This window comes from Canis lupus, chromosome 37 (assembly GCF_011100685.1).
Source record: "Canis lupus familiaris isolate Mischka breed German Shepherd chromosome 37, alternate assembly UU_Cfam_GSD_1.0, whole genome shotgun sequence".
Taxonomy (NCBI): Eukaryota; Metazoa; Chordata; class Mammalia; order Carnivora; family Canidae; genus Canis; species Canis lupus.
Window position 1 is genome coordinate 18,273,726 of NC_049258.1, and position 25,352 is coordinate 18,299,077.

Consider the following 25,352-nt stretch of genomic DNA (forward strand, 5'->3'; position numbering starts at 1 on the left):
TTAAAAATCGTCCTTCATTTTCTACTTGGTAGATACTTTAAAACACTACTGAAAATGTTTAATCTTTTTAGCTTTTTGGCTTCCAGATTAATAGTTCAAAGTAGTCTTTATATATGTACACACACACACACACACACACACACACACACACACAGAGCAGTGATGACTTTTTACTAGAGTCATATCATCCTGAGTTTAAGTACCCTTAGAAATCACTTATTTCAACCCCACATCCTGAAGGATGAGAATTTTCATGCCCAGAAAGTTGTCACCTGTTTTTTGTTTAACAACTTTGGTTACAGACAGCACAGAAAGTTGTCAGGTTGAAAGATGTCAGAGATATATGGATATCTCATTTATTCCTTCTTTTGAAATAAAGTCTGTTTCCCTAGAATTTTTTCATTCCTCACCTTCTGGCCTCCAGAATTGTAGAGCATATGTTTAATCTTTCTTCCTTTTCAACATTTTAAGTATTTGAGACTGAGGTATAAAATGAGAGGGATGTGATCATACCAATGTCAAAGTGGAGAATGTAAGACTGGCCTAGAGACATTTGTGGGTTTTTTATATAATGCCTGTCCGTTGGCCTGATTTGGCTCCAGCTTGCTAGGATATGCTCTTAATCTAAGCTTCTCTCAGAAATCTACATTGCTTATCATCCTGGACTCCTTCTTTTGGAAATGTTCCAGGTTATTCACATAATTTTTAAATAGTCACACTCAGAAATGGACATAGTACTTCAACTATATTATGATATTTTTTCAGAGCTCAGTGGGAGTATTGCCTCCCCATTCCTAGACAAATTTGAGCATTTACTATGCACTAAATATTGGGTCAGACATTGGGTATGTGTTCTCTTTTATCCTTACAAACAAAGATACCATTGTTAGTACTGCCTTACCAGAAACCACGGCTGGATAGATAAAATATCTTGCCCAGGTCACAGAGCTCATAAGTGACAGCAGGAGACTCAAATGTCACTCTGCTTTAAGCCATTTATAAATCTGATAAACAAATCATCTCTGTAATTTGTTTAAGTCTTTTACGGTTACCCAATTATTCTCCCCCACTGTGAGCTTTTTATTTCCCAACGACACACATACTGTTAACATTCAGGTTATGATGATTGAGACCATAAACTTTGGAATGTGACAGGTAAGGGTTTCAAATCTGACTTGGCCATACAGTAGTCACATGCACTTGGGTTATTTCTTCTTATCTTGCCTTAGTTTCCTTACCTGTAAGAGAAGAGAAAGATATGTTATTCTTGCTTCCTTTCTTTCTCAAATTTCAATTTAAAAATTTCTTGCTCTGGATCTTAAGTCTTCTCTCTGGTCCACCTAAGTTATACATACCCCTTGCTAGGCATTACCCCCTCCTAACTTTTCTTTTCCAGTGTCTAAAACCTAACCTAGAAGGAAAAGATAAAGATTGCTCTGGTGTCTCCCAAATGCTTTAGTTTCCTATTCATTCCTAAAAGTCAACATAGTTCAGTTGTTCTCTTTTCCTATGATTTGTCCCCATTCTAATCAATGGAGGAGGGAGGTCAGTGCAGCCATTGTCCTGCTGCCCCAGAGGCAGTCTGTCACTGCGCAGGGAGATGGTGAAGTCTACATGCCTGCACAGCTCTTTGTACTCCTCTCATCGAGGACTGCACAAAGTAACTTGACAGTGTTCCAGGCATCTGTTAGAATTGGGGCAGGGAAAGAGACAGGACAGGGAAGCAGTAGCTTCATTGAAGTAGGTGCCTGACAACTCTTTCTAAAATCTTCTTTTGGCCAGGTTATCTCCCATGCCATTTCTGAACATGTGGAAGATGCAGGTGTTCACTCAGGAGATGCTACTCTGATGCTGCCCACACAAACCATCAGCCAAGGAGCCATTGAAAAGGTCATCATTTATCAATAAAAGTGAAAGGGGAAAAAGCAAAAAAAAAAATATATATCTATATTTTTAACTAGGTACCAATGTAGGTCATAGCTCAAGTGAAATGTAAGTATGAGGCGAACTTTCTTGCTCTGCGTCTGCTGGGTATTTTAGAGATAACGATTTCCTTCCTGCCCTTTTGAGCCCACTTGGCTGTATGCGAGCATGGTGGTTCTTGAACCTCAGTACGGAACCTCAGGTTGCCATAACAAACTAGGGAACTTGCTAATATACAGATTGCTGGACTCTATCCCCAGCTTCTGATTTAGTAATTCTGAGCAGCGCCCTCAAATTTGTATTTTTAACAAGTCTCCCCAGTGATTCTGTTGTTATTGGTGTTGGTCTGGGGACCCCCCCCCCTTTGAAGAACACTGCTGCAGATGACTCTAATGTTTGGGAACCACTCAAGTGAGCTGCATTTAAAGCTATGCTTCTCAATTAGAAGCAGGTGTGCAGCAGTCACGTAGGAACCTTCTGGAACCTATAGTTTTCACTCTCACCCTTACCCTCATCTCAAACCAGCGCATCCTAATATGTTGCTTTCAACCTCTTCTTTGGAGCCATTGCTTTAAAGATCTTCCCGAGAGTGATGCCCCAGTACTCAATATGCGCTGCTAGGTGGTCTCAGAGACCATCATCTTAAATAATTCATGTTAATGTTCCTTTACTCTTTAGGTATGTTAGGTCAGGCTTGGCTTTTTTGGTGAGCCTTACCAATATCCTGCCATCAGAATCTAGGTAGGACTGTCTGGCTAACTGGACACTGGGCTGGATTCTGAAGATCATTACACCAGCTGCCTAAGTGAACAACATCCCTGGATTTCAAGCGTGTTTTAGTTTATCATATCAGTACAAATAATGTCAAGAACTCAGATTTTTCCAAACCTTGCAGAGTTTGATGTGCCATGGACTCTACTGCCTTTTACAACCAGTTAAGTTGCTGAATCACTCTTATAAAATAAGAATGAGGAGCTCTGGTTTCTTGCTGTCCGTGGCCCCTCATTGCACGGATACCTTCTGGCTCTGGTTGGATATAAGGATTTGTATATGTGACATGCAGAGCCTCCCTGCAAGGAAATATAATTTCTTTCTGACAATAATATCTACCCATGTAGAGTCCAGGGCAGCAGAAAAACACATCAAAGAAATCTTTCTGGTCTCTTTGCAGTGCCAGGTAATATCAGGGCCTGCTCTTCTCAGCAGGTAGGTCATGAGACTGACAGGAAGTTTGGACTGGAGTTTCTGATGCTGAAGCAACTAGACTGAAAGAATTCCATTTAGTCCTCAAAGTAAAACCAGTATATACAGAGGCAGATAGATAGGGACGTTTGGCAGAAAAGTAATTGTGTAAAATTATTTGTTCTTTTCTTTGCTAGTCTATTGTGAATACTTAGTACATATTATTATTTTGTTGGTAGATGCCTACTAGTGGCTTCTATTATTATTATTATTATTATTATTGCCATTATGACTGCTATTATTATGGAAGTGTAGTTCTCTGTAAAGAGAAATTAAAGAAATCTAAGTAATAGGTGTTTTCTTTGTGTTTTCTAACCAAGGTATGCTCTTTAGCACTATATCTTTGTCCTTTTGATCTAGGTGAAAGATGCTACCCGAAAGATTGCAAAGGCTTTTGCCATCTCCGGCCCATTCAACGTCCAGTTTCTTGTCAAAGGAAATGATGTCTTGGTAAGAAATGTCAAGGTGCTTGAGAGGACAGCATTGCTGTGTTCGGTTATGTTGATTTGTGTCTTTCTGGTGATCTTCTCTGTGAGCACAGACAGAGCAGCTGAAACTCCTACAGCTGTTCATGTCTGAGGGTAGGTTGTTGTACAGCATAGAAAGCCTGCCTTGTTTGAAGGCAGAGGCCCTTGGTGACACTAATATATCAGTCATAGTTCTGCAAAGCTCTCTGATCCACTGGAAAGAGGATCACTGTCTGCCACCTGGTATAGTACAGATGGACACAGTGACTATCATAAAGTAATCTGAATATGTTGAATAATCATAAATTGTATACACTGAAGTTTTAGATACTATTTATATACAAAAAATTGTTAAATCAAGTAGACTAGTCTTAATTAATTGAGTCTATTTAATGTAACCAATCAGTAATTAGTATTGGTTCAGCATCTACTATGTGAAATCATATGGTGGCAATAAAGATGTATACACAACAATCTTCGCTCTCAAAGAGATTCAATTTGGTGAGGACTGGGAAGATGACTTGGTAGATACCTATAACATACGTTAGAGTATAATAGCTGCTGGACGGAATGTACAAATACATCGTATTGGAGTCATAGAACAGAGAGAGCATATCTGCTAGTCTGTGTCTCTGTGTGTGTGTACACACATACATGCACATGTGTGTGCCTGAACACGTACTTGAGTACTATATACTGGTGGGTGGCTTTCAAGGGAGATTCTGAATTTTAAGCTGGGTCTTAGGAATGACTGGAATTTTGACAAGTAAAGGAAGGGAGAGAGGACATTGTATTTACATAGAACATCTAAGAGAAAATTTGGCATATTTTAGGAGTTAATGACCAATTCAGTTTAGCAAGATCATTTTTCTAGGGAAATAGTGGAAGGTAAACTTGGAAAGTAAAATTGGGATCAGGGAAACGGTATAAGATAACATAGACATATTGAGACAAGAGAATAGAAAGCCTTAAAGGACTAGACTTTAATCTGATGGCCAGTGGAAACCCACTGAAGGTTTTTCAGTAGGGATGTGGCATTGTCTGAGTTCTGCATTAAGATCTATCAGCAGTGTTTGGGGATGAAATTGTGGGAAATGGATGGAAAAAAGTCAGAATTCAACAATACTGACTAATAAGAAACTGGTTAGCAAATGTGTAAGCAGTGGGAGGGGAAGCAAGACGCCAGCAAAAGAGCCAGTCCTGGGGAAAAACAGCTAGACCCCCAGGAAAGGGAGGATATTAATATGTTGTCATTTTGCTCTCACCATCTTTTGTCTTTTTTTTTTGATTTTGTTATCTCTCCAGGTGATTGAGTGTAACCTGAGAGCTTCTCGATCCTTCCCCTTTGTTTCCAAGACACTGGGGGTAGACTTCATTGATGTGGCCACCAAGGTGATGATTGGAGAGAGCATTGATGAGAAACCTCTTCCCACATTGGACCATCCCATAATTCCTGCTGACTATGTTGCAATTAAGGTAACATTAAAAAAAATCTATTAGCCATTTTTTTTAAGTTTCAAGGAAATTAAAGGAATAATTTTTCATCAAAAATAATTTTGAGGGGTACCTGCCTAGCTCAGTCAGTGGTAGAGAATGTGACTCTTGATCTGGGGGTCATGAGTTCAAGCCCCATGTTTGGTGTAGAGCTTACTTAGAAAAACTTTTTAAAAAAGTAAAAAAAAGGCCACCCCGGTGGTTTAGCAGTTTAGTGCTGCCTTCAGCCCAGGGCGTGATCCTGGAGGCCCGAGATCCCACATCAGGCTCCCTGCATGGATCCTGCTTCTCCCTCTGCCTGTGTCTCTGCCCCCCTCTCTTTCTCTCTCTGTGTCTCGCATGAATAAATAAATTAAAAAAACATTTTTTTTTAAGTTACTTTATAAACCTTTTAACTAAAGTGCTGGACTACGGATTTTTGATGTTTCCTTTGAGTAGTGCACACAGGTAACAGGTTAACTTTATATGAACTTTCATCTCTTTCAAAAATAACAAAAAAATCATTTAGAATTACATAACTTCAAAACCAACTAGCTGAGTAAATTATGAACGATGTTAATGCAGCTGATCCATGGTGGTGTCAGTTTAGTTGGTAAACAGAAATTCTGGACATACTTTGTTAGGATAAGGCTTGAATTGTGCCCCTTTTGAATTATGCCAAGATGTCAGGAATGCCTGGATCTTGTAAAAGTGTTACCCTGTGGTGTCGGTTAAATTTTAGCCTACCTTGGCCACCTTGCTTCATTCTTATTTTATTCAGCAGCACGATTTTTCCACTTGCAAAGTTGAAATAGCAGTTACCATTCATGGTGGTGCCATGAAGGTAATGAAACTCATGGCATCTTTATGAGGGTTGACCAAAAAGGTTTAAGATTTGCTCACTGATTTCCAATATGTATGTATATTTCTCATAATACCTTAATAATAAAACCATTGTGCTCCTCCAGCTGCCTCAGTATGTCCATGCACAGAGTATGTATATTTATGACCTTTAACTACTTCACGGGGCTAGCATGAGGATTAGTGAGATACCATATAAATACGTTTGAATATTTTAGAAAAAACATACAACGGAATCAATTTATATTGTGTGATGTATTTATGCAACATTTACATATTTTGGATGCCTTCAAACGATTTCCATTCCTATAGGTACTAGTGATCTCAAACATAACTGTGTTATAGCTGAGACTCTGACTTCTGACTTTTACAGTGGTAGCTTTAATAAGTTGAAGCTACAAATCAAAAAGTATTTATTAATCTTATTTAACTTAATAATTTAGGATGACTTGATTTTGTAGTGCGTTGCAATGGAATGTCACTTGTTATATTAGGGAAGGGTGGCAGTTTATTCCTGGAGACTATAATACAGCATAAATTGTTAAAGTTTTCAGTGAGAATTATACATGGGTAAAAATACATAGGATTTTTTTTGTTGTTGTTTGAGACCACAAGTAGAAGGCTCTGACAAATATTTCCACTGGATATTCCCTATATAAATTTCCAATTCATGTTTTTTTAATTCATAGACGCAGAAATATACACACATACATATGTATAGGAAACAATATCCAACTAAAAACAATATTGATGGATAGATATTCATTTTTCAACATGCACTGTATCTTCCAGTTTACTTCCTTCCTAATTACCATTGTATATGATTCTTGACTTTTTAAAAAAGAATTACTTATTTCTACTCATTCTTAACATAGGACTAGTGAGGTGGGTAGATGTCCATAGATGAGGGTACAGAAAAGATGGAGTGCAGAAATGTATAATAACTTGACTAAGAATGACCCCTAGCTAGAACTCCCAGGATAACTTAGGAGGGTACCAGAATCAAAGGAAGAATGGTCCACACCAGACAAACGGATAGAGACGCAAGAAATAAGGATTTGGTTCTTAGTGAATTGCACTGATAAAATAAATGAAAAAGAAACACTCCTATCTATGTTCTAGTTCACATGAAAGTTCTGGGCAAAAGTGTTCCCAAGCAGAATGTTTTTCAAAGCATTTTAAGAGGTGTCAACAACAGTTTAATGTCTCAGAAGTCAGCTTACAGACAGACATTTCTGGCATGGTTGCCTGTTGCAAGTTCAAATGATCAGAAAAAGAAGAGGAATGTTTCAAAGGCCTACCAAGAAAAAAATGTGTTTGAACTCAGTGTTTGGGGAGACCAATGCCCAGTAGACTTTGTTTGAAATCACTCCAATAAGAATATGTGTAGGCCAGATTAGAAACACTGGCCTAGACTGGTCACAGGGGCCCTATTTACAGAAATAATTTGTGATTATTTAACCCAAGATTTTGGCCAAGAGCTCAAGGAATTCTTGGAACAGGGTTTTAAAGCTATTTTTCAAGTCAGATGCTTGGACCAAAGAGATTTTTTATGTGTCTACCATAGCCTAAATGAATCCTGTGAGAGATGGTTCACTAAATATATTTATCCTCTCCTATTCCTTTTATACCTTTCTCTCACATATTTTTCCTCCCCATTATTTCTGACAGGCTCCAATGTTTTCCTGGCCCCGGTTGAGGGATGCTGACCCCATTCTGCGATGTGAGATGGCTTCCACTGGAGAGGTAACTAGTTAATGACCCATGAACACTTTCATTAAACCTACTTTGAAATCTATGGTTTTATGATCTGAGTATAATACAGTAAGTAAGTTATTAAGTATTAGGGGGACAGAAACTTCTGTTATCAGAGTAGGTCTAAGAATTTTGAACTAAAGAAGAATCTGAGACCTCTGTGGACCAGAGTCTAATTTTCACTTATATTTAACTTGTGAATATAATATATGTGTTCCTAATTCATTTTCACATTACACATTGAGAACAGCTTCCAAATATCTCTTTAGATGTCTAAGTAAATATCTCCTGGGTCTTTCTGTTTTAAATTTTAAGGTCTTCCTACAACGGCACTTCTCACCCCCAGCCTCCTCATCTGCTTGCTGCTATGAAATTAGATCATTGGATTTTTACTAGCAGTATGTAGAATGACTGTACAGCATTAGAAAGATCATGGACCTAAACATTGTGGAATCGGTAGATAAATGCAAAATCCCCAAACAACTTTCAAAGCAGCTTGAATCTCCTGGGGACTATCTAAAAACCTATAATGGAATTGGCCACTGGATGTCCCTCTTCACTTGTGTTGGGATGCTTGTCAGCTGAAGGTTTCTTTAAGAATGTGAACTGTGTTTCTTGTAGAGAGCTGTCAGATTCTAGAAAGTTCCCTACATGTCAGTGTCAGGGCATTTTATGAATCACCTAGCCCTTGACAGACTTACTAGATACAACCTTCAGATTCTCATCAGTGCACATCAGAGTGGCAACATCAGACTGTGAGGCATCATTGTTTCCTCCTGCTATTAAGGAACACCTGAAAAGGGAAAATATTTAATTACAATAAATACGTGATGTTTTATGTGGTTGCCTGGTTACAAGCAACATCTGTGATGAGAAGTCAAGTGAGACAGGAAGGCAGGCAGTGAGGAATAAATGGCTATCTTGTTTGTATTTGGACTGGAGATTGCCTTATCTTAGCTCCTTTGCTGCTGCTTTTAATTTAATAGGTGAGAAAACCCAGCTTTAAAACGAGGGGCCTGCATTACAGTTCTCCGCTGTTTAAGGAGATACTCTTCAGGTTCATCTGGATCCCACGGTCACCGGGTAGCAGGCGTGTTTACAGCAGATCCAGGATTCAGATCAGGGAGAGATATTTTTCTTTGTGCTGCTTTCTCTAGTGTGGGAAACTTATTTTCAGTGCCTCTGTCCATTCTGCTTCCAGACATACATTATTGGAGTTGCTGAACTATGAAAATATGAAAGAATTAGAAGCTCAGCTCACCTTTGTTCTTATCTATTTCAGAAATATAGAGATAATTCTTCTTCCATTATTAGAGTCATACTTCCAGGTGTCACTGGGTGTGATGCTACAAGGCCTGATTTCATAACTGAAATCAGAATAATAATTCCAGCTTAGTGAGATCTTAGGTATGCTTCAAAGAGACATTTTCAGTGTTCAAATGGCTTGTTGAGGGATTAAATTAACCTTTACCTCTTGATCTAGGTAAGGGGTATTTTATTCTCTTAGTGGCAAGGTGGGAATGTTAGTCAAAAGCTTACTTGAATATCGGGCTGGTTTCTATGTATTTTGTAGAAACCTGACTGTTGTCTATGTATTTTGCTGAAACCTGTGTATTGTTGTGTCTGCTTTTATGAAGAAATTGCCTGGTCCTGTCGATAGAATTTGGGTTTCATTAACTGAGGGTGACATGACTTAGGCTAGTTGGCCAGTAATTGGTCAAAGATAGTGTTCTCTGTAGAGGGAAAAGCAACATGGACTGGGGGTTGGCTGAAGGTCACAGTTATGAGAACATCCCTTTTACAATAAGGGAGTCATTTGCTTAAAGAATGAATTTAGCCATCAGTGTTATTTACTATAATGGTGGTTCTGTACCTGTGCCAAATGATGATATGTATGGCCAGATCTATTCCCATCATGCTCAAATATACCACTTGTTCTACCATTATGGTGTCCATTTTTGACTTGTAGTCATATAGCAGCACAATTACCCGAGATGAAACTTCTGTGTATCCTGACATTACACATTAGTTTGGATTTTTGTTCTGTTTTGTTTTGTTTGTTTGTTTGTTTACATCTGGCTGTGGTATTTAGAACTAGTAGCAGGGTGTTTCGGTTCATTTTATGAAAATGATTTTTTTTAAAAAGGTCCTTTGAGATTTTCCTGGATTTATTGAATTTCTCAGAAGGCTTTCTCATAAGCCGTATGAAATGACTCCTAACCAATTGATCAGCAGTTATGCATTTGTGCTACTGACCCATGAATTCATGCACTGTGGCATTGCATACATAATATACTCCGTTATTTAAACATTAACTCATATTAACATTTGGTAACTTACCACATTATGGACCAGGCACTATGATTTGTATCCAAATAACTCACAGTAGAATCCAGTTATGTTACTCCATGGAGTGTTGTTGGAGAGAGAAAGAATTGCTTATTCATTCATTATGCTTAATTAAAAACATAAGATACATCTGCCCTGGCAAGCTTTTTAATTCCAGAATTCAGACTGCATGGTCTTTGGGCAAGTCAATAAAATCTAGCAAAGGGCTCTACGAGTAAAGTGTTTTCCATTTGTATTTATTTATTGGTAAGAGCTGTTGACTAGGATTTGCTTTCCTTTTATTTTATTTTTTAATTTATTCTAAACAGGTGGCTTGCTTTGGTGAAGGTATTCATACAGCTTTCCTAAAGGCAATGCTTTCTACAGGGTTTAAGATACCCCAGAAGGGCATCCTGATTGGAATCCAGGTAAGTGGTGTGTGGTTGTGTGCATGCCCTTGGGCACATGCTAGGAGTGGCTGGGAAAGGACCTTAATTGTGGAATAAAAGAGGAGACATCTTAATTAAGTCCACTAAAGAAAACAGCAACTAATAGAAAAAATGGACACTTGTTCTCTATATGTTCCCTGTGTTTTGCCCTTTTTCCATTGTAGCAATCAATATAAATAAGTGCATAAATAAAATGAACAGAAAGAAAAAGTCTCTAGTAAAAAGGGTATTTGTTCTGAAAAGGACTTAGGATGCCTTAAACAGGAATCTCTTCTATTCCTTGGTTCTATCTTTTCTATATGTTCTGCTCTTCATTCTTCATCCTTAGCTTTCCGTAAAGTGGGAGTCTCACGTCTTCCTTCTCTCTCTCTGTCTCTGTCTCTATTTCTTGACTTTCTCCTTTGCCATCTCATGTCTGTGGTATTCACTGTCCTATCCATAACTGTCACCTTTAAATCTTCATTCTCGGTCATCCCCTATTTTCAACTATCTTCTGGATACCCCTTTCTGGATGTCTCAAGCCCAACACATCCCAAGCTGAAGCTATGTTATCCCTTCCTGACCTCTGTTCCTTTCTTCCTTATAGTCATTCATTCACATTTCAACTTCTGCTATAGATCATCCACAACTTATGGTGGGGTCATGTCTCAATAAACCCATCATAAATTGAAAATGTCAGAAAGTCAAAAATGAGTTTAATATACTGACTCTCCCGAGCATTATGGCTTAGTGTGGTTTACCTTAAGTGTTCTCAGAACACTTTATGTGAGCCTACAATGGGGCAAAATCATCTAACACAAAGCCTGTTTGTAATAAAGGATTGCATATCTCATGTAATTCATTGAATACTATATTAAAAGTGAAAAGCAGAATGGTTGTTAGGTGTATGGGTTGGTTATCCTCATGGTTATGTGGCTGACTAGGAGCTGCTGCCGCCCACATCACCAGAGAGCGTCCTATACTGCTACTTGCTAGCCTGGGAAAAGATCAAAATTCAAAGTATGGTTGGTACCAAATGTGTATTGCTTTCACTATTGCAAAGTTGGACCTTTTTAAGTCAAGGACCATTTGTAAATGTCAAAGATCCAAAGCCGAAGAAGACGTGGACATTATTTGAGAGATTTTTCTCACTCCATGACTGATTGAAAGTCCTTGAAGGGAAATAGCTTAATGGGCTTTAGAAAGTTAGCAGAGCCCACAATATACTGGGGAGGTTCTTGAATTTTATTATTTGGTAAGTCTTCTAAGTCAAAGCAAGGTGAAATAATTGGAAGACAATATCTTTATACAATGAAAAGGCCATTATTGGTATATTTTTGCAAATCAAATGGAAATCTCAGGGCAAAATGATAGCCAAGAAACTTCGATTACTCTTTGGAATAATTATTGCAAGAATGTACAGACTGTTCTGTTTATAAATTTTCCTGAAAAATACTAAATGCTTCCCACCTGGTCATTCACTTACATTTAAGGTTAGGAATTCTTGGGTCCTATAAAATCAATAGATGGTCACCCCTGCTGTACTTTTAATAAGCCCAAACCCTGCATGGTTACAAAAAAATCAATAAAAATATAATTAGAGCAGTACCAGGTATTCTCAAGCCAGTAGGTGATTATTGTAGATACCATCTCATTAGGGTGTCTTAATATCAGCAAATTAGACTCTGGAGACTAGATCGGTAGTGGCTCTGGAGAAGTTTCTGCAAAGATCAACTTGGAATTCTGCTTTATAAAGGTGCCAAAAGGGAGATGGAGAACAGTTAGAGCAGAGGCTAACAAGATGACTTGAATCGTCAAGCTTAATGGCAGGTTGGAGACACATCACACCATATGAGAGACTCATCATGTTATAAATGAGTATTAAGTATTATTAAGTCACAAGTATGAGAGTATTTGCCCAACTTCCAGTGATGGCTTAAAGTTTAATGTGAGACCTGGGGGCATTCAGAGGAGACCATGCCCTTAGTCCCCGTCTTCACAACTAATCATAATAGTGCTAACATTTTAAAATACCAGTTTAAGAGGCAGTGATGTATAAAATTGTGCCTTGTTTGGTTCTAGTGCCGCAGGGAAATATTAAGCAAAAATTAATTCGATCCCTATAAAATATTTGTATGATTTTGGCATCAGTGAACAGAATTTTTTGCTTTATAGGTGAAAAAAAAAAAAAAAGAGGGTTTTGTAGGGTAAAAAGAATTTTCTTAAAGGAATGAGGTTCTTCTGCCCAAAGAACTTTTTTCTTGCAAGTGCACAATGTTAGGGCTTTAGATATGTATCTATTTTAATTAAAGAGTTTTAAAAGCATATTTAAAGAAACGTTTATTGTAAAGTTGTATTTAATACAGTATTTGTAGCGGTGGTAAAATTGATCAGTGGGAGATAGGTAAGAGTCACTCTCTGACCTACTCTATGTGGGCGGCAAGGAAGAGCTGCCAGTGGCAGCAGTTCATGTACAGCCTTTCTGTTACCATCTGGGGGATTTTCATTGAGAGTGATTTTTAAAAATGTAACGTCATAAATTTAACTGAACAATATGACAGGATATACTAACCAGAGCATTAATGGCTAGAAATATCACTGAGTGTCTTAGATAGCATGGGACCAAATCTAACCTCCACCTTTTACCCAAGCTTCATAGAAACTGTGAACAAAGTAATTAAGTCTCCACATTTCAGTATGCATTGTATTTTTTTTTAATCATTCTATTTAATGTGATTCTGTGTGGTCAGAATAATTCATACGGACTTGTTCAAATATATAAAGTCAGAACTGAGAAGGACCTAAAAAAATACTGCTGACATACAAATGGGCATTAGGGCCAGTAAATACGAAGGAACACATCCAGTTGAGTTATCGAGTGAAGTTCTAAGAAAGAAATCCACAACTGCATTTTGACTTGAGATAATCATTCATTTAGCCTGATGCTGTAGAGACTTAACTCGGAGAAGAGCACCGGTAGCCAGCACCACTGCAGTTAATTTGCTTTATTATTCCTTCATGGAGAAGTGAGGAGGATAGTACCTGTCCCATTTATTTGAGGGAAAGGCCTTTTCGTTTTATCTCCCCACCTTGACCCAGCTTCCCACTATGAACATGAGGATTTAATTGAAGATACCTTCACTCATTAATGTTCACAATAGGTTGCAAGAGAAAATTGGGAGAAAAGAGAAATTATGGAGAGAGAGGTAAAAGTGACCCTGAGCCAGGAAACATTTTTTTTTCTTATTTTTGATAGTTTAACACATATTTATAATAGTAATTTCTTACTAGCAAGTATCAGCCACTTCTCAGCATTTAGTAAATAGTGTGTGTGTGTGTGTGTGTGTGTGTGTGTGTGTGTGTAGGGGGCCACACATGCTAATTTGTGATACTGCAGTCTTCCTAGCCTCTTATTTCTCTTCTCTTTCCCATCCTATTCCTTTATACACAGCGCCTCTGCTTCTGCCCTCCCAGAGTTAAATCCTATGGGACAAATTACCCAAGGAATTTGAAATAGTCATAACATCAATTGTGTATAACGAGAACTTAGAGGGGAAAAATCAAGATTTAGATTTTGTCAAAGGATTCTTGTCAACTATTACATGCACTAAGTCTCTTAACACGAGGCTTTCTATAGGCTCACATCCTAACATAAGAAAGGCATAATGTAGATTTTATGGCAACAAAATCATCTTTGATTTTCCTGCAATATTTCCAGCTTCCTTTCATCCCATCAGGATTTATTTTTAGTTGCTATGAGTAGGCAATCTGCCTTGTTTTGAAGTTTTCTGGAACACCCTTTAACAATAAATGATTTACTCTAGAGTAGATCAAGAGCACTCACTGTTTTTTCCCCTCTGATTGGGCTATTCAGTGATGTTTGTGGAGTGGCGAGCACCATCCTGACATCTGCGCTTCAGCATTGCTCGGAAACACAAAGCAAGCATTTTATTTGAAAAAGACAACTCCAAGTGACATGAATAACCTTTTATCTTCAATACAGAATTATTAGGAACAACCATACAGTTGTCGATGCAGACGTCCCTATAGAGTCCACAGGCACCACACAGTATTAACTTGGCTTTCTGTTCTGGAGCCAGAAGTTGGATTAATGTGAAAGTGATAATTGGAGGAAATATATGTATATTTTTTTTTTCATTTTTAAAGGACTTTCCTTCTTATAAACATTTTTCAGGAAATAAATCAGCTTGTACTTTTCACCTTTAGTAACAAATGGTTTCTTACCCAGGTATTTTCAATCAGCTATTAAATCTGGGGCTACTCAGATGCAAGCTGACAGCTGTAATTTCTTTTTGTAGAGAGGCTGTTTTATGTGTCACAAGTGTTCAATACATGTTTGATAGAAGTTTATAATGTGGCTATGAAAGCCAACACCCCAGACCAGAAGGCAGAGTGGTTCCCTGGCTGGGAACTGCCAATACTGTCATGTCGGATATTTATCTTTTCCACTTGGGGGACAGCATTGAAACAGCTCCATAATGAGGTTCTGACTGGTGTCTGCGGGTCTTAGAGGACTTGCTGACTTATTTTACTTTAAAATAGCAAAGAAAAAAAATTACATTCTGGTACTCCTTCCTTAACATTTTTCATTGTGACTTTGGCCAAGGTGAATGCATCTTCACCTTAAATTATAAGATGAGTGAAGGATTGTTCCCCTATTCCCTCTTCCCTCCTACCCCTAAACTTAAGTGTGCATCAGAATCACCTGGAGGGTTTATTAAAATGCAGATTACTGGGATTCATCCTCAGAGTTCCTGATTCCAGAGATCTGAGGTGGGGCCCAAACTTTTATAGTTTAAATAAATTCCCAGGTGATGCTGGTTTCCCTGGGAACCACATTTTGAGAACCACTGTACTTGTGAAACGATATATTTTTTAAAGATTTATTTTAGAGCGAGAGTAGGGGGGATGGGCAGGGGAGAGAGAGAGAGAGAGAGAGAGAGAGAGAATGAGTGTCTCAGCCAGACTCTGCTCTGAGCATGGAGCTCAATGCGGGGCTCGATCCCACGATCCTGAGATCATGACATGAGCCAAAACCAAGAGTTGGGTGCTTGACCAACTTTGCCGGCCAGATGCTCCTGAAATGATATTTTATTTTATTTTATTTTTTTGAAATGATATTTTAGAAAATGGTTTCAGTGTTATGTTATCACATGGCCATATCTTATTTATGACATTTTGCTAGGGGAAAATTTAAGAAATTGAGAATAGTTTGTTTAATACACAATTAATGGATCAGTTAACAAATAAGCTGTTGGACAATTTTATATTGATTCTTCTAATGTGCTCTAGCACTTACTCAAGTCTGTCCTGTGTTCAGCAGGTCACAATGTAATGTTCCAAATCAGGGAAATTTGACAAAATTCAGAAGTTCATTTAGAATATTTCATGTATATTTGCTATATTTTAAGGAACCCTAAAATATGAAGAAAACCTAAGATGCCATCTAATTCAGCCCCTTGCTTTCCAAGAAGAATCAAACTTGAAAAGTGATTATCCTTTTCTTCTATTTGACGTATTCTTAAAGAGACTGCCATATGCCTCATTAAGTTGCCCTAATGTCACTGCATTACTCTGATTTCGTACTTATTCGTTTCCTTTTTTTATGTCTAGCCTTGAGCTTCTTGCACATCAGGCCCATTTCTTCCTGTTGGTCCAAGCAGGAATGAAAAGCTACTATCCTGGGCATGGTTACAATTTGTACTCTAGAAGACTGTCCATGAATAACCCCTGAGCTTGCCTTAGCTGAGATTCATCCAGTTGCATTTATCTTTTCTATTTGCCAATAGTTTCCTCTCATAAAACTGCAGGTCTGGGATTGAGAGGGACTGAATCTGAAAGAATTTTATATTTGAACATAGTCTTTGGAGTCTTTCCTTAGGATTTAGATCTGTTCTCAGAAAGCCCCTGCAAGTAAATATTAGGAGGTTTTATGGGCTGAACATTATCAAAATTGTACAAGGATCTTGATGTGTTTTGTTATTGCAATTCTTAGTTTCTCTGAGACTCTGAAATAAGATCATCTCCTTGATTTTTTTTTTTTTTAGCCATTACCAGTATGGTTTCTAAATAGATTATAAAACATTTACTGAAGTAACCAAATTATTTCATCTATAAACGTTATAGGAAACAGCCAAAATGTTCTCATGTAAGGCAAAATAGATATGTTTTTAACTGTGTATGATGTTCATATTCGGTTTAGCTCAGTTCTCAAACATTCAAGTTAATGAGGTCAAGGTAGGGAGTTCTGGGTAGGCCACTTAGCTTTTTTTTTTTTTTTTTTTTCTTTCACCCTGATCACTGGTCTTGCAAATATTGGCTTGTGGTCACAAAAAGGAGGTAAGTTCCAGAATGGTGGAACTCTGGTGACAATGTGCAGGAGTCCACAGAAAATAGGACCTGTAAACCAGATGGGACCAGCTGAGGCTCTAGGAAGTTCACAGCAATGAGTTCTAAGAGAATATCTGAACAGTGAGATGGAACATGAGGGAAGCCTGTTTGGAAGTAAGGTATATGTGTGGAGGAAGTTGGCTTGTATTTGAAATTTGATGGCCAGTAGAGAATCCCAAGTAGGCTTGGGAACTAGGGTGCAGGGGCAGGAATCTAGTCCTTGTTTAGTCTTCAAAATAAACATTTTAATAATAATAATTAATACTTAATGAGAGCTATCAATGGACAAGTAATTGTGCTAAGTTCCCATACTGACAGTTATAAATCAACTCATTGAATACTCACAAGGACCCTTTAACAAAGACACTGTTACTATTCCCATTTACCAGGTGAGGAAAGTGCAACAGAGAGGTTAAGTAAGTTGCTCAAGTTCACACAGCTTATTGTAGAGCCCCCCAAAATAGATACACTACTTTGTTCACTGCTGTTTTAAAAATGAAGAAATGGAGACTCAAAGACATTAACTTTTCTAAGAACACGCTAAAAATGAATAGTAAAACCAGGATCTGAAATGCAGCTTAGTGACTCTAGAGCCCATTCTTTTTTTACTCTTTTCTTTAGAGGTAATGCAAAATTGAGTCCCAGATGGTTGACTTCTTGCAGGGAGGTGTGCACAAGCTGCTAGGACAGGGCCCAGTTACCTAAGAGCAGGACCAGTTAGAATTCAGCAATTAGAACTGGTTGAACAGGAGGACTGGTCAGCAGGGCTGCCCTGGTTTTGATCTCCTAACCCAGGTCTTTAAATTCTCCCTCACTAGGGGAAAGATCCACATAGGACTGAGTGGATCTTAATCTGCAGACAGAGTGGATTAAGTAGGGAGTGGAGGAATTTGAGAGCAAGGTGAAAAGTCAGACTGTAGTGAGCAAAACAGTGTGGATGTCATCTTATCTATATCGGGAAGTAAGTAGAACTCCTACTCACTATAGGAAGATTAAAGGATCGGACTTGCCACCTTTGAACCTTTGACTATAAAGCACCCGGCAACGTACGGCATCGTCTTCCATGATGGCGTCAGAGAGTACCATATTGCAGTACACCTAGAAAGTGAATTTTGTTAAATTCTTTTAATTTCAGCAATCATTCCGTCCCAGATTCCTTGGTGTGGCTGAACAATTACACAATGAAGGCTTCAAGGTATGCGATATTAATTTCTTTCAAGTCTTTTTTCTATAAGCATTGAAATCTATTCACAAAAGAGAATATTAATGATTCTTAAGGAATGAAATAGCTCAAAATATATCCTTTCAACTTGAAAGGTTTAACTAACTTGATAGTTTCAAAACTTCAATAGAATGAAATTATTAGAAAGACCAGTTTTAAGTTATAGCAAAGGTACCATAAACTCCACAGAAGTTGGCAGCTACAAACTTAGAAAGTTTCGTTTACGCAGAATTGGGACCAAGGTTCAATGCATTTCCCGTATATTTTTCCTTTTTCCTTTTCTTGTTTCGATACGAAGTCACAGTCTTCAGCTGCTGCGGTTATAGGCAACACTTTTTTGCCATGAATACCTCTACAAAAAGCCTGGTTCAGTAAAATAAAATGATTCCCAAGGCTCAGAGTGGGCCTGTGGTCATGGGGCTTTATTGATCTGATGATGATGAATCCTCAGCCGTGAATCATTCTTTGTTTCTTCCTCTACAAAAGCTTTTTTGGTTTTGTAGTAACCAAATTGTAATAACCAAATTGTAATAACCAACTGAGGTTATTTCAATATTCAATAACCAATTGAATAACCAATTGAGGTTATTAAATTGTTCCTTAGAATGTTTTAAACATACTCAGTGTCCGTGACTCAGGACAGCAAGTCTAAATCTCTATTCATGGTATTATTGCTTCTCATATACACCACTTTCTTCTACTTTATGTTTTAAATGACATGTGTATCCCAATAGGCTTTTTTGCTCTGCGAAAGCCTTCCCTGTGATACAGTAACTGACTTTTCCCTTTTAAATGCAGCTTTTTGCTACGGAAGCCACGTCAGACTGGCTCAATGCCAACAATGTTCCTGCCACCCCAGTGGCATGGCCGTCTCAGGAAGGCCAGAATCCCAGCCTCTCTTCCATCAGAAAGTAAGAACTGGGCACACTTCTATCCTCCCACAGCTAGAGGATTAACTTTGGGAGCCAATATGATGAAAATATTTCACCTTATCCTATTGTAATTCTTCTAAAAGTCCTCTTAGCCATTTCAGATGAATAAATCTGTGGATCTCAGTTTCATTCTTGTGAATTTTGCTGTTAACTATAACATATTTGTGTGCATGGTGATACGTAGCATCTTTCAAAATATTTTCTAGTTAGGTCGCTTTCCTTGATGGACACCAAGATCTCAGTGATGAGATCAGAGACGTGGAGAACGTAATGCAGCACTTTATATTTTACATCAAAGTTATATTATATACAGATGTATATATCAGGTATAAGATTGGCTAGTGGCATTTCTCCAAGGTTGTGCAACAATAAATCAGCCCAACTTATTGAGCACTTGCTATATGCAGGAGGCTGTGATGAGTGATTAGGATAGCACCATCCATTGAACTGCCTAACTTACTGTTCTCTGATCAGGTTGGTTGCTATATGCCTTAGGCTATGTCGTCATGAGATTTGGTAAGACATGTTATTTTCATGCATTACGTGAGTCTTTAGGGACTCCATTACATCCACACTTATAGATGTACATGGCATAGGTATATGAGATAATTCTTAGTTATTCCAGGATATAGCTACCATTTTTTTAGGGCTCTCAAGAAGGCAACCTATAACTCATTAGCAAATTTTTAAAAGATGGGCAAATCGTTCAGCCCTTAATAGACTTCCAATGATGCTATAAGCACTCGGTTAGGACTTTGTAAAAACAATTATTAGCATTACTTCATGCTTTGGACATTTAAGTGTCTCCTAGTGCATGTAGCAGTCCCACAACATAATGTGAAGTGGTTTAATTCAAAATCAGATGACTTGTGTTCTCCTACTGTTATCTGAGAGGCACTGGGAAGCAGGCAGTGAGGTAAAGTTCATCCGGGAGTTGGGCGTATGGGGGTAGAATGGACTTCAATATTGGAGGAAAAAATCTCCTTGTAAAACAAGTAAATACCTATCAAATTGCCAATTCTTCCATAGATAGCATTTGAGAAAGAAAGCCCTTTCCATTTAATCAGTTAGACTCTCACCAGAATTCTTTCAAGAACACGATAAAAAATTGTAACCCCCAAATGAGTGTAATTTGAACACCTCCTTAAGCATAGAGGAGGGTAGGTGGTGGTCGACTCAGTATGACACTGGCTTGAATGGTGTAAGAGAATAATTACGTTAGTATTTTAAAAACTAATTATAAAGTATATAGGGCCACCTACAAACTTTGTTTATTTTGATTATTCTTCCAGATTGATGAGAGATGGCAGCATTGACCTGGTGATTAACCTCCCCAATAACAACACTAAGTTTGTCCACGATAATTATGTGATTCGGAGGACAGCTGTTGACAGTGGGGTTCCTCTCCTCACCAATTTCCAGGTATGTTTGTTTCCTCAAATATAGCTACGTACAGGTTCTTATTTCTGCACCTCCCTTAAGAGTGCTCTTCAATGTATGCACATCCCTCTTCTCCCCTTCTTGTAACATTCAGAATGCAGAAGAATTTTTAAATAGAATCTAAAATAATGGTGCTATTATGGTAGGTCATGGCCTAACGGAGACAGTTGGTGATCAAGCAATTGAGATAATCAAAAGCCATGGAGAGCCATGCTCTCTCATTAGGCATACAATTATCTTTTAAATAAAAAGTGTGGTGTGACATGGAATAAAGATACAAACTTTTATTCCATTGTTTCTAAATGAAAGGCACCACATAAGAGCAACAGGTTAATGATAATTGAGGAACCAGGTATCATGCAAGCGCTTGTCCAATTCACAGAAAATGATCACATGAGGTATGTTTAGCCCTACTTGGACATGATGTATCAAATTTACCACCAAGAAGATCCGTACTTCAAGACTCATTAACTTTCTACCCATCATGCTTTTTCACCCTGAATTTGTTTTAATCCCTTGGAGAGTTGGGGAGCAGGATAAATCTATTATGGTAAGGTGTGAGATATAGGAGAAAGTCCCGAAAAAATAAATCCTTTTGTGTCTTTCATCACATGTCCCTTTGGAAATTGTTTGCTCCAGCTTCCTTAAATATTCATTTTTGTGTCATGTGGTTTGCTAAGATTCCTTCCCTTTTGTTTTCAGGTGACCAAACTTTTTGCTGAAGCTGTGCAGAAATCTCGCAATGTGGACTCCAAGAGTCTTTTCCACTACAGGCAGTACAGTGCTGGGAAAATGGCATAGAGAAATAGACACTCAGCTCTCTCCGAAATCAACCCAAGCCACACTGTATCTGAAAGAACTGAATCCCAGCCATCTTCCATACAGACAAATATTGATACCAAACTATTTCAGTTTACTTGGTTATGCCTTAATATTCTTTCCTTTCACAAATTATTGTCAGCCCCTTTTTACAAACCCTCCATAAACTCCTGCCTAAATAACTTGTCCTTCATGAGAATTCATCTGTGTTCTAATGCCTTATTTTTGGTGGGCTAAGCTTACCTACGTGCTTTTTTGCAGCTAACATTTTATGGTGCTGATTAACAATGATCAAGGTAGAAAACGTTGCTACTCTATCTTCTGAACTATTACTATACATACTTTCAAGACACTATTGTCATTGCTTTTAAATAGCATCTGCCGCACTCAGGACATTTTCAACAAGGAAGAAGAGTATAAAAATTTGTTAAAATGAAATACAGATTTAATTTATGAACCCCTTCGTCATGATGTTTGTGTAATGTATCTTTTTGATAATTATTCTCCATTATCTGGCTCATCCAGGGATATCGCTATCCCTTTTCACAGTACTGAATTTGAGAAGTGACAGAGGTCTTTAAAGTATGGATTTCCTTAAAGCATGCTGGCTTGCAGTCTTGTGTTTTTGAGTATGTCAGCAGATGGTAGATACCACTGAGGGGGTTTTCTGTTCTCATTTTCCTTTGGATTTTAACCTGAGCCAAGTGAAATCTTCAGACTAATGCCCTCTCTCCCCACCCCTGACTCCCCACCCCCTGCCAAATTTGGAATAACTTGGAAGTTATGTCCATTCCCTTCAGATGATAGATTTTGTTGATCTACTGAGCCCCACACTTCACTATGAAATCTACACATTTTAAGCACAAGGCCCCCATTCCTTCTGCGTACAAGAAAAGTCCTTCCTGCAGGGCAAACTGTGTCCTTTTTAAACTTTTTGTGTTATTACAAGTGCTCTAATTGTAAACTTTTAAATAAAATACTATTAAGAGGCAGTATGTTTGTATTCTTGCATTTATTTTATTATTTTTTTTAACATTGATTTAACTGATTTAATAAAATCAGTTCAATTCTCTGATGAAACACAGTTTTAGGCCAGGATTATGTCTCTTTTCTTTTTTCTATATAAAGTCATATAGGATATGAATGGGCAAATTAATATTAAAAGGAACACCCAGGCTGTTATATTTTTCCTTTTTTCTTGTTCCCTCACCTGTGTATAAGTCTCATTAAAAAATTTATCACAAAATAAAAAAAATAAAAAAATAAAAAATAAATTTATCACATTGTTATATGGTTATATATTATCTTTGATCTAAACTCTTTCAAGTATATACAACCACACACTAAGGATTGCTACATATATATAATAAACTTTTAAACAAATGTCTCACACAACACAGAGAGATGTACTTAAACCCCATCAAAGGCTGATCCACATCGCCTGGTGGAGATAGTGCTAATTTAGGTCCCAGTGATAACCATATTCCAGAAATAACACCTAAAATGGGGCTTTGTGAAGGTCCTAAGATAATGATGGCTTAATAGTTGTATGCCTCCCCTCTCACCCCACAGTCAAGGGATTACCACTTGATATAGATCTCCATGAAGGCTTTGCAAATTCATTTTCTCCTCTCCTTGTTACCACAGTGGTTGAAACCTTCATTGTTTCGTCCCTTTAATATTATAGTAATGTACTCCCTGGGCATCCATTCATTCATTCACCTGAAAATATCTAGTGAGATTCTGGTTAGTGTAAGATCCAGTCCCCTCCTGGTTAGTGTAGGATCCGTGATCCCTCCTGTCATTCTAGTACTTTTCTGACACTGTGCCACTTATCACTATCACATCACCATAATAACTCAGGCCATTCTAAGCATTTTACATGATTTAACCTACTTAATCCCCTAATATTCCTATTAGTATGTGCTGTCATCTCCATATTGCAAGTAAAAATTAAGTAATATGACCAAAGTCGCACAAAATGCAGTCTCTCTTTCTTTGTCTTTTCAAAAAAATTATTTATTTATTTATTTATTTATTTATTTATTTATGCATTTATTTGTTTGTTTATTCATTCATTCATTCATTCATTCATTCATGAGAGACACAGAGAGGGGAAAGACACAGGTAGAGGGAGAAGCAGGCTCCCTGCAGGGAGCCTGATGTGGGGACTGGATCCCAGGACTCCAGGATCATGCCCTGAACCAAAGGCAGATGCTCAACCACTGAGCCACCCAGGCGTCTCACTTTTTAAATGTCTTATAATGAAGACAAACATGTAAAAAAATACATTTCTCACAAAGAAGAAAGATTTAACTTGCCTACAGAGATCAACTTTTCTGGGGGAGATGGCCTCATGTATTGTCTTGAACAGTGTGTCATAGTTCCTTAGGGAGACTAATGGTTTAAGGCATCCACTGGAGGAAATTATGAGTAATTTATATGACAAACTCAGGGTATCTGTGGAGAAAGAGGGAAAGGGGCAGAAGTCGGGGCCAGATTCTTGGTTGTATATGTTTGAGCCACATGTAAATTTTTAAGACTTTGTAAGTAATTTTGGACTTAAAAAATTGCAAAAATAAAAATTGTACTCTTCTTTACTCAGATTTACCTATTAGTAATATTTTACCCCATTTACTTTTTCTCTCTTACTTTTTTTTTAAAGTAAGTTCTACATCCAATATGGGGTTTGAACTCATGACCCTGAGGTCAAGAGTTGTAAGCTTTACTGACTGAGCCAGCCAGGCACCTCTATTATTACTTTATCATCTTTGAATCATCTATCATGCATCTATTATCTATCATCTATCTATCTATCTATCTATCTATCTATCTATCTATCTATCTATCATCTATCTACCCATCTACCCAGCATTATCATCATCCATCTATTTAAACACATGTACACAGGGAAGAGAAAAAATACACTTCAACCAAAAGGAATCAGGCTGCAAGTGACCAATTTAGAAATGTAACTCATAGTTTGAGACAATATTGCTTGCTGAAACTACTAAACATTCGAAGCAATAGTTAAGTTTTTGTATTGTGGGAATTTAATGAAGGTTCTTAATGTTTTTTATTAATTTGAAAAGACTATTTAAAATACAGAAAAATGATTAGAGTAATAATGAATCAAGCAGCACTGTTCCTAAATGAAGCCCATATTTTTGTTGGTGAAATAAAGGGTCTCTGGACAACAGAAGACAAGATACATACCCTCTCCCTTGTACTGATATGATTACCTTTCTGTTTTCCAATGTTTCAAACTTAATACTTTAAACACAAATAACAGTGCATTCAGGAGCTCTGGTTGGCAGAGGGAAATACAAGGAAATGGAAGCAGATTTGTGTTCAGATTTGGCAAGGTTTTGTGCTTTTGGAACATTTTTATTCTTTCATATAAACAGGTTAATGCGTTTTTTAAATGTCTGAATCTGTTATATATCACAAGTGCAGACAGACAACATAGGGGCTGTGTCTGTGGAGCTGAATAGAAAATCGAAGTAGCTTTTTCCATACTGAGAATTTAATAGCATGCAAGGAAGACCAGTGCTACCGGGTGGGGAGAAAAGGAGCTCAGACGGCTTGTGAAATGAAGAAGAGGAATAAAGAATGATCCATTTATAGATTTAGGATTTTATGGCTTTGGAAAGGTAAGTAGAATATTTTAACTGTACTTCTATCAAACTTCCCTCTTAAACAGCATTCCTACTGGAAACTTTTAAAAAAACAGCTACAACATTCATTTATCTCAACAGCTGCAGGTACTTGAACCTCAGCTTCCACAGTGTCCACAGCCTCTTGAACAATGAAAGTGGAAATTATCAGAGAAACAAACCATGGCTGAATGCAGTTAAGTGCTCTGTAATTACACACCAGTATTACCACATGACTGCTGGTGCTGCCCCCCGCAGGCACAGGTGCCATAAATGCTCACACACACCCAATCAAATCCACAAAGACCTTTCATTACCTATCATTTGAGGCACCCTTAGCTTGAAAAAGACTAGCTCAACTTTCTTTCCCTTCTTTCTCTTACTGTTTCTTTTCC

At 37.7% G+C, this 25,352-nt stretch overlaps 1 protein-coding gene and 1 long non-coding RNA gene across 4 annotated transcripts in view; one reads left to right on the forward strand and one right to left on the reverse strand.

Moving 5' to 3' along the window:
• Positions 1-22,293, forward strand: part of CPS1 (carbamoyl-phosphate synthase 1) — a 120,155-nt gene extending 97,862 nt beyond the window's left edge. Inside the window, exons 30-38 of the mRNA XM_038585639.1 lie at positions 1,783-1,890; positions 3,526-3,615; positions 4,938-5,108; positions 7,638-7,712; positions 10,379-10,477; positions 18,024-18,083; positions 18,909-19,021; positions 20,335-20,464; positions 21,185-22,293. Of these exons, the coding sequence (XP_038441567.1) occupies positions 1,783-1,890; positions 3,526-3,615; positions 4,938-5,108; positions 7,638-7,712; positions 10,379-10,477; positions 18,024-18,083; positions 18,909-19,021; positions 20,335-20,464; positions 21,185-21,283 (945 nt within the window). The 3' untranslated portion in view covers positions 21,284-22,293. The remainder of the gene's footprint in view (positions 1-1,782; positions 1,891-3,525; positions 3,616-4,937; positions 5,109-7,637; positions 7,713-10,378; positions 10,478-18,023; positions 18,084-18,908; positions 19,022-20,334; positions 20,465-21,184) is intronic.
• On the reverse strand, positions 1,071-23,114 carry LOC111094339. Of its 3 annotated transcripts, none has more exons than XR_005385332.1 (6): positions 23,024-23,114; positions 17,871-17,986; positions 14,322-14,386; positions 12,087-12,220; positions 8,423-8,514; positions 1,071-1,238 (listed from the first exon to the last, which is right to left on the reverse strand). It is a non-coding gene; the product is annotated as an uncharacterized LOC111094339 (long non-coding RNA). The 3 variants fall into 3 exon arrangements; XR_005385330.1 differs by having other exon boundaries at positions 8,423-8,874; XR_005385331.1 differs by having other exon boundaries at positions 8,423-8,874; positions 14,322-14,402.
• Positions 23,115-25,352: the final 2,238 nt, after the last annotated feature.